Source organism: Scylla paramamosain, chromosome 45, assembly GCF_035594125.1.
Source record: "Scylla paramamosain isolate STU-SP2022 chromosome 45, ASM3559412v1, whole genome shotgun sequence".
NCBI classification, from domain to species: domain Eukaryota; kingdom Metazoa; phylum Arthropoda; class Malacostraca; order Decapoda; family Portunidae; genus Scylla; species Scylla paramamosain.
In genome coordinates, this window is record NC_087195.1 from 10,515,986 (window position 1) to 10,525,998 (window position 10,013).

The 10,013-nt window shown below is 39.3% G+C and overlaps 1 protein-coding gene across 1 annotated transcript in view; it reads right to left on the reverse strand.

Moving 5' to 3' along the window:
• LOC135094259 (uncharacterized) overlaps positions 1-8,505 on the reverse strand; it is a 20,299-nt gene extending 11,794 nt beyond the window's left edge. Inside the window, 4 exon segments of the mRNA XM_063994239.1 lie at positions 1,633-1,774; positions 2,229-2,308; positions 3,254-3,419; positions 8,366-8,505. Coding sequence (XP_063850309.1) covers positions 1,633-1,774; positions 2,229-2,308; positions 3,254-3,275 — 244 coding nt within the window. The 5' untranslated portion in view covers positions 3,276-3,419; positions 8,366-8,505.
• Between the last annotated feature and the right edge of the window lie 1,508 nt (positions 8,506-10,013).

Here is a 10,013-nt window from a genome sequence, read left to right on the forward strand (position 1 = left end):
CAAGATACAGATATGAGATTGTGATCGGAGGAGCCTAATGGAGAAGGGAGGGTAACAATATGAGCAGAAGGATTAGAGATCAGGAAGAGGTCAAGAATGTTGGGCGTATCTCCAAGACGGTCAGGAATACGAGTAGGGTGTTGCACCAATTGTTCTAGGTCGTGGAGGATAGCAAAGCTGAAGGCTAGTTCACCAGGATGGTCAGTGAAGGGAGAGGAAAGCCAAAGCTGGTGGTGAACATTGAAGTCTCCAAGAATGGAGATCTCTGCAAAAGGGAAGAGAGTCAAGATGTGCTCCACTTTAGAAGTTAAGTAGTCAAAGAATTTCTTATAGTCAGAGGAGTTAGGTGAGAGGTATACAGCACAGATAAATTTAGTTTGAAAGTGACTCTGTAGTCGTAGCCAGATGGTGGAAAACTCGGAAGATTCAAGAGCGTGGGCATGAAAGCAGGTTAAGTCGTTGCGCACATAAACGTAACATCCAGCTTTGGATCGAAAATGAGGATAGAGAAAGTAGGAGGGAACAGAAAAGGGACTACTGTTCGTTGCCTCAGACTCCTTAGTTTCAGTGAGGAAAAGAAGATGAGGTTTAGAAGAGGAGAGGTGGTGTTCTACAGATTGAAAATTTGATCTTAGATTGCGAATGTTGCAGAAGTTAATTAAGAAAAAGTTGAAGGGGTGTCAAGACACTTAGCTAAGGGTCGTTTTCAGAAGGGCAGTCCGACCTGGGGACATTTGTGGTCCTCTCCCCAGATAGGGACTCTGAGGCTGGTGTAGGAGTAAATATAATTTTGAAATTTTTAGCGAAGGGTGTGTCTGTTATTAGGTGCTTCTAATTTTGTGTGGAGGAAGAGAGTTGTCTTTAGAGGGCAGTCTGTGACTGCCCCCTTGTGATGTGAGACACAAAAGGAAACGTTCAGTGAAGTCACAGCTGGGTTTAACGATAAGTTCACAACACCCCCTGAACAGTGCTTTAGACCTCACTGGGAGTCATTATCGTTTCGGCAGGTGTCTACTACCTCTCATTAGATCCAACGCCAATTCGATAATATAGAACTAAATCCTAGTTACTTAAACTGATAATATGTTGAAACTGACATATTAGAAATTTTAAGTAAAATAAAGTTTAGTTCTATATTTTCGGATTGGCAGGTGGACCTTATGGGTCTATTATACGATATTTAGTTTCGAAGGGTCGGATCGTACGATATTTAGTTTTGAGGGATCGGACCTCACTGGATTGTCTTGAAGGCCGCAGGTTGTATAGGGCTGCTCTTGGGTCTTGAATATCTCCAGAATGCTGATGTGAGTATACAGCAATATTTTCGTAAATGAAGATGGAAACAAATATAATTGGCAGCAACAACACTGAACACTAAACTATTGTAAATGGAAACTTTCAGCAAAAGATGATATTATATGGAATTTTGAGTTGAGATTTTCAGAAAAGGAGTGCCCAGTTAGGTTTCTTGTATCAGACAGGAACAGTTTAGTGTCATCGAAGGAAAGGGAATTTTTATTGTACCTTCTTCTAAATCAGAAAGTTCATATCCCCTTAACAGTTAACCATACCCTCCCCTCCCTTCTCACACATTTCGTATCCCTGCACGCCTCTCCCCCTGCCCTCTCTCACCATCATAGTAGCCTCCAGACAGGTCATGGCCCACGTCCGAGCCATCATCGAGGACCGAGTCACCACGCCAGGTCACTCGCTGGTCAGCAGGCAGTGGACCCGACCTCTGTGCTTCATAGAACATATATGACATGCACAGAACCTGATATGAAGAGAGAGAGAGAGAGAGAGAGAGAGAGAGAGAGAGAGAGAGAGAGAGAGAGAGAGAGAGAGAGAGAGAGAGAGAGAGAGAGAGAGAGAGAGAGAGAGAGAGAGAGAGAGAGTAAAAAAGTAGTAAAATGCAGATAAAAGTGTAATGCATCTCAATTATTTGTTATGTGAAAGTGAAGTTTAAGAATATACAACATTATTCTCAATTCAATTCATTTTTTTTCTGATAAAACAATTAAATGTTGGTGTTGATTTTACTTATGATACATGTACATATATGCCTTTTTTATTATTATTATTTTTGGCTCCAAATACAAGTTGATTTTTTTTTTTACTTACAATGCTTATAATACATAGTGCTGATGAAATTCTAATCTTTGGAAGTTGGTTCTTCTCTTTACTGCAGGCTTACTCTGCTGTCTTAAAGGACTTAAAGAGTTAGTTACCTGTGCATAGTCATGAGGCTTCATTCCTGTTGCATCACATGGGTTGACCATTGGCTCTGGAGTGGTGAGTGTGTTGTCCTCTGTGTGGTTGCAGGGAGATCATTTTCAGTTGTAAACAAATACATTAATGGATAATTTCTATAATTTCATCCTCTATTTTAATTCCATTGTCCGGGGTCTAGTTGGTGAACATCACAACTTCTCATATTCATCTCCTTACTTCAAACTTCAAAGAAAACTGTATAAGCTATTTTACACCTCCAATCAAACATCAAATTAACTAACCAATCCGTCATTCGAGCAATAAACGAATGGATCAATGACCCAACACTCAGTCAGCCAACTGCTTCATCAGTCAGTCAGTTAATCAACCAATCAATGGCATCAATCAGAAAAGAAGCGATGGTCAAGTGGTCAGAAGTAAGGCGTAGTGACTTCGGAGACCCAAGTTCGAGCGCTGGCGAAAGCTGATCATTTTTAAACTGTTGCCGAGTGGCCGAACACCCTCATTCTTTATCAATCCTCTCTTTTGACGACAACTACATCAAGGAGCTCTGGAGGGCGGAATGAGCTTCTGTAAAGGCATTATCATCGGCAGATTTTTAATCTGCCCATGACATCACGGGCGAGCCGACCTATTAAAAGGTAGAGCAAAAAGTTAGAGTCATACGAAATAGATCCACGTGGCCCCACAGCTCATCCCTTACTCCGGGACTGTGACTTCAGGGTTTCTACTGTTTACTTTTCCCAGGTTTCCCCAGGCACCTATTTATCAACCAACGGCTGCATGAGCTCTGCGCCGCATGCTCCAGCCCAGATGCAGACCGAGATCCGTGGATTTGTAGTCAGGCGCGCTAGACGTTGCACCACGGAGGGACTGACTAAGCCTCTACCGACTATAAGAGGCCGACCATCTAAGGCTCCAAAAGAAGAAAAGAAGGGTTGCAACAAAAATTGCCTAATGGCGCTATGGGTAAAGAACATAAAAATATTTCATTAGGCGATTCCATCACCACACTACTCACCACACAGCAGTTCGTCGTTCATCACATTTTTCACCACCTGGGGGAAGGTGAAGTAGTAGTAGACTTGGATTAGGTACCATACTTCCTCACCCGCAGATACCTTCAGTGCTGGGTCAGTGATGATGAAAGTGAAGTCATCAACCTGTTCTACGCTTCCTTTTTGTAGCTGCAGGAAAGATTATTGTAAATTTAGTAATGCTTAGTTGTTGCTCTCCGCAAATTTTTCCTACATAGAATGTTTTTTCTTAACTGTGTGCACGCGCCACGCTGAGTGTGGGGTGTGGTGTTTGCGTGTATGGCAGTACTATACTAATAGTATAGTAATATACGTAATACGTATAGTACTATTTGTTGTTTTATTGAGATATAAAGGGATGACGATCCACGGCATCACCGCGCAGCATTATGACGTGGTGGACTAGTGGAAGCAGAGGCAGTGTGCTCGCTGTTGCTGCGAGTTAGGACAAACTAGCATTATATTAATTTGAAATTAAGAGTTTAGGAAACGATGAAGGAAAAACATGTTATGTTTGCATCTGGTTGAGAGGGGGTTGTAAATTCCCTAATCGCATGTTAAATTGTCTGTTGAACTCGTATCTCCTCCCTTATTTATTGACCAAAGTCTTTAATTTAAAAAGAATTTTAATCAGGAAGAATAGGAGAACAAGGTCTGCTATCGTTTTTCTTGTACGATAATCTTTTTTTTTTATTGTTCAATGAAAAGTAAAAAAAAAAATTTGACTTTCAAATATTTGTCAAAACTCAAAATCAGCTCCAAACAAGAATTTCGATAGCAAACTTTGTTTACCTCTCATAGTTTCATAAGCTGCAATATCCCATATATGTGTAACAGGAATAACAACGGAGGAGATCTTTTTTATATGCCAAAATCCGCCTCATTGAGATGTCGCGTCCTAAAATTTAAGGTGTTACTATAATTCACCTGTTGCAGCTAGGGATTTGAAATTCACATGATATATACATCAAAATATGTTGAAAAAGCAGAAATAGTTTCATTTAGTTAGTCTGATTGGTTTTGTACATAGGCGTAAAGCGATTCATTATTTCACGCGGGGGGGAAGGGGAAAACAATTTTTTTATATATATTTCGCCATATTTCTAAGTAAAAACCAATGTTTAACTGCTTAAAATGAATAAAATATTAATACAAAAGATATCTGATGCAGATACATTGATTACTTGCCGGATTTACGAAAGGATAAATATGTATTTTTGTTTTTCGTATATAAATCTCAGAGAAATAGATAGACCTAAAATTTCGTGCTCTCTAATGTAAGTAGCGAGAGAACCGTAAGTTTTCATAGGAAACTAAAGAAAAACGGGTATGAGAACATGGGGGAAAAAAAAAAAAAAGGAAAATAAAAAAGAAAAAAACTTATCATGCATGTCTCGCAGGATGCGAAACCATGGAATTTCATGACAGAAGATCTCATTACATAAAGGGATATTTTTTTTTTATCAAAACTTTGCATATATCAAAAGAAGCGAAAAAATGCAAAAAATATATAGAAAAAAATCTTATTTTTTTTTTTTTTAGGTCCAGATCGATTTAGAAATAAAAATTATGTAAATAGTTGTCTTTAGAAATGAGCCCTTAAGAATCTCCATAACGATTAACCATTACATGTAATAAAGATCTTTAGTCTTGGCGGGAGTGCTCGAAAGCCATAATTTGATCCCATTGCTGTTCAACATTCTCAAACACATATCACGAGTGGATACTTATAACATTTGCCGTCACCAGCAATATAAGAAGAAAAAAATGTGTACATATTTATTCTGATATTTAAGGTAAACTTACTTTTCCTCACCCAATTTATTCACATTAGTATCATTTGTGTTTATATGACAATTATGAGATCACATATCAGATGTGACTGGTTCAGAAAGCCACCACAAACCCTGCAATTGAAGACACCTCTCATTAACAGACTAAACAACCTGAATCATATACAAGAAATATATACTAACACAGCCTAAGTGGCTTAAGGAAATTAGGTTAATTTAAAAACAAGAATAGTATAAACAGTCGTTCTTCCCCATGATTTCTAGGTGTGGCAAATTGTATCGTGACCATTCTTTGCTTATCCATCACCACCACCACCACTGCCATCACCATCACCGCCACCACCATCACCGCCACCACCAATACTGCCCACCACTATCACCGCCACCACCACCACCATTACCACCCACACACACTTGTCATCACCACTGCTATATCTAAATCCTCATAAAAAAATAAATAAAATAAATAAATAAATAAATAATAAATAAATAAATAAATAAATAAATGTCAAGGTCTTGTATGATGAAAAAAGTAATGAAAATATAACAAATTATAAAAGAAAGTGGCAATACAAACCAGCACATTAAAATTCCAGATTATTCCACTTGCAGTGAGGAGGACGCAGTCACTAATTATATATATATATATATATATATATATATATATATATATATATATATATATATATATATATATATATATATATATATATATATATATATACTCGTATATGCCGTGAACCGAGGAGTCGGTCAGGGCCGTAGGAGGCGGTCATTGGCTGGTACAGCGCGACTGGTGGGCTCGTTAGGTAGATGCGGTAGGAGGCGCTGACTGGTTGGCTTCGTTTGACTGGTAGGCTTGCTATGTGGCGGCGGTGCTTGATCCCTTCTCATACTCGGCAGGGCCTGTAAATCCTCAGCTGTACATTGAACCTGGGATTGAATTCTTTTATGTAGTGCTTCAAATTTTGCAAGTCGTCTCGGATCTGTATACTTATCTAAAATTTCAGTGTTTTCTTCCAGGTCTTTTCTTGTGATTTTGATGCCGTGCAAATGTTGTAAGTGTATTCTTGGCGCTCCGGATGTTAGGTGGCAGGTGAGCCGTCGAGATAGCTTCGTCGTGATCATGCCAATGTAAGTTGAAGGGAGGACTTTACAGTTTCTTCGTTTACAGGTAAACTTATACACTGCGTGTGACTTATGGGTTGTCCCTCTTTCTCTGTGAGGACTGTTTCTGAGTAGGAGGTGGCTGGCCTTGTTCCTGTAGTATATTTGGAGGTTTATCTTCTTTTCAGGGTCTGTGGACTTCACATTTCTTTTCACTATTTGTGTAATGATTCTTTCATCGTCTTTGTATGCTGTGGAAAAGAAAGGACGGTAGTATATGGTGATGTCAGGCTTTCTTGAGTCTTCAGAGGAGCCGGAGTTATGCCAGTTATCGATGATCTGCTTGCTTTGGTGGACAATGTTCTTTTCACTGAAGCCGTTGTTTATTAATACTTGTGTTGCCCTTTCTATTTCTTCATGCACTTGCTGCCAAGTACTGCAGTGTATGGGTGCTCTTCGGATGTAAGCACCGATAGTAGGGTCCTTACTTCGGTCAGGACATTCGCTCCTTTCATTAGGGCCGTGCCCAGGGTTAGTTGGCTTGACATACACTGCTGTATTGAGCTTCACTTGCTGTTCCTTCACGAGTACGTCGAGGAAGGACATGGTACCGTTTACACTGTGTTCTATGGTGAAGTTGAGACCAAAAAATTTCTTCAAGGCAACGCTTGAGCTGGTCAGCACCAACGTTGCTTGCAGTCTTGATGAATATGTCGTCAATATAGCGGCAATCTTTTTGAACACATCTTCTTGACGATACTTGTTTTCCCGACAGGGGGTAAAAGGGGCTTCCATTGTGCAGCATTCGAGGATTCCGCCTTGTGCAGTTTCAGGAATGTCAAATTGGGGTGCAGAGTCGTTATGGTACACTCTGTCAATGAAGTGGTCGATGGTGCGTTTGTCTGGAACACTGGTAAAAACTTGTTTCACATCAGGTGAAGCGATATCACTATCGGCGGTGTTGCTCTTGAGGATGTGGAGAAAATCAGATGCAGATTGCAAGCTGAAGATGTTGGGAATATAAGAACATCGTCCACCAAAGCAAGATCTTCGATAAGTGGCATAACTCCAGCTCCCCTCAAGACTCAAGAAAACCTGACATCACCATATACTACCGGGCTTTCTTCTCCTCAGCATGCAAAGATGAAAGAATCGTTACACAAATAGTGAAAAAGAAATGTCAAGGCCACAGACCCAGAAGGGAAAATAAAGCTCCAAATATACTACAGGAACAAGAAAACCAGCCACCTCCTACTCAGAAACAGTCCCCACATAGAAAAAGAGACAACCCAAAAATCACACGCTGTGTATAAGTTTACCCGTAAACGAGGAAACTGAAGTTCTCCATCAACTTACACTGGCATGACCACGACGAAGCTATCTCGACGGCTCACCTGCCACCTAACATCCGGAGCGCCAAGAATATACACTTAAAACAGCAGCACGGCATCAAAATCACAAGAAAAGACCTGGAAGAAAACATCGAAATTTTAGATATGTGTGCAGATGCGAAACGCTTTGCAATACTTGGAGCACTGTACATAAAAGAATTCAACCCCAGACTTAATGTACAAGCCGAGGATTTACAGGCCATGCCGAGCATGAGAAGAGATCAAGCACCACCGCCACATGACAAGCCCACCAGCCAGCCGGAGCCAACCAATCAGTATTTCCCACCGCACCCACATAACTAACCCACCAATCGCGCTATACCACCCAATCAGCGCCCCTTATGGCCTAGACCGACACCTCGATTCACGGCATAAATACCAGCCTCCCTAGTGTGTCTATATATATATATATATATATATATATATATATATATATATATATATATATATATATATATATATATATATATATATATATATATATATATATATATATATATATATATATATATTACACAGAATGGAAAATTTTTAGGCTACACCCTCATAAAAGTAGAATATATTCACATGTAAAACTCAGGCTCACATTCTTAAACGTTTTGTCCTTTGTCGTAGAGATGATTAGTTGAGCGTTCAAGGGTGCTTTCGCTAATTAATGATGGAGCACTATCAATTAATAAACTATCACTAGAATCATGGAAGCACCCGTGAAGACTCGCTTAACTCTTAGTACAGCCCACTGAAAGTAGTCGAAATAAAATACCGAAGCGTTTAGGAACGCAGGTCGCATAGCCATAACAGTTACCTCTAGACGCAACACTCTGGACTGGAAGCTCAGTTCAAGGCGCAGACCGTCGATATCTTTGGGCGCGTTGTCCCTGAACTCTGCCTGGTAGTTCCCTTGCCATTCTTGCAGCACCTTCACATTGTCACATTGGCCCGCTACTCCTGGGAGATGCAGACTCCAAAATTTTAAACTACTACTACTAATAATAATAATACTAATACTGTTAGCACTACACATAAGGGCTAAAGCACCGGCGACATAGTCCACAAGGCCCTCAAGGTTAGCAGTGCGGATAGGTCAAAAAGTAATAAAATGAAGCTCATTAAATTTAGTTAAGTTCAAACAGATTGGAAGGAATTGGTCATAAGGAGGATAAATGACTGCAACGGATTCGATAACCATGCTGTTTGCGCCGAGTCAATGGAGATCTTTAAAAGATTACATTAATTTTAGGAAGGGGTGATAGGTTGGTACAGGTACATATAATTTGAGAGTATGTCACGTGCAGATTGTGTTCCTGATCTAATACAAAATAGTGAAAAGGAGGGCACAGAATTAAAAACAAAATAAGGGATTTAATAACCTAAAGCAGTGTAAAGCAGCGTCCAATCTTATTGCTTTTGTTGTTGTTTCGGAGACCTCCATATTCTCCCTGACCATATCGTGCAGTAGTTCATAATGACGTAATCTTTCACTTTACCGGGCCTGTCTCTGTTATTCGTACAAGTACCACGCCGACACACGCCCTGCTGATTGATCGAGCGCGATAATGGCAGCATAGTAACGCCATGGTAAAGTAGTACCGCGTGTTTAGGGAGTCGAAGGTTTCTCAAGCGATTCAAATCCTGATTATGGTCTGAGGTTGGAAAAAGCGTCCACTCTGTATAACGGTTCCCAAATGCGAAAATTAACCGTCCTTCGTTAGGAGACACCGTCATAACCCTATTAGAATAGGGGAACCAGATGCAAACCGCCCCCCACCAAAAAATAAATTAATTAATTAATAAATAAAAATCAAACCACCTTCATTCTATTACTAAGGTGTACCTCAAGGCTCTGTTCTTGGCCCGATACTTTTTTCCTAACTTATATTAAAGATATCACAAACTGTAAAACAAAATTCAATTTCGTAATATATGCTGCTGGCACAATTTTCTTACTCAAACATGAAAATATTTATCTGCTTTATGAAAATTCAAACATAGTTAAGTCTTGGATTCACTCAAATAAACTAATATTTAACGTATCTCAAACAAATTTTACCTAACTTCAAAAGGCTTATTTTTTTTTTATCTTATTTTCAAAATCCCATCAATAACACTGAACGGTGAAACTAAAACAAGTTTGTCAGAATAAATTTCTAGGTATTATAAATGATGAAAGTTTAACTGGAAGTCACATATTGAGCAAATACTTAAAACTTTCAGAAATTACCGCTATCCTCTACAGAGTTCGCACAACCTAACTATATATGCATTAATCAATATATATTACACTCTGTTATCCTCAATTTTCGTATTGTGTCTCCATATGTGCATCCACATGGCCCTCCTTCTTAAATACATTAACAGTAGCAGAAAGCTAAATCGTTAGATGTATATTTTTCATTAGAAAAGGTTAATTCAAAAATTAATGTATTTACAGAAACGAAAAAATATAAATGTGA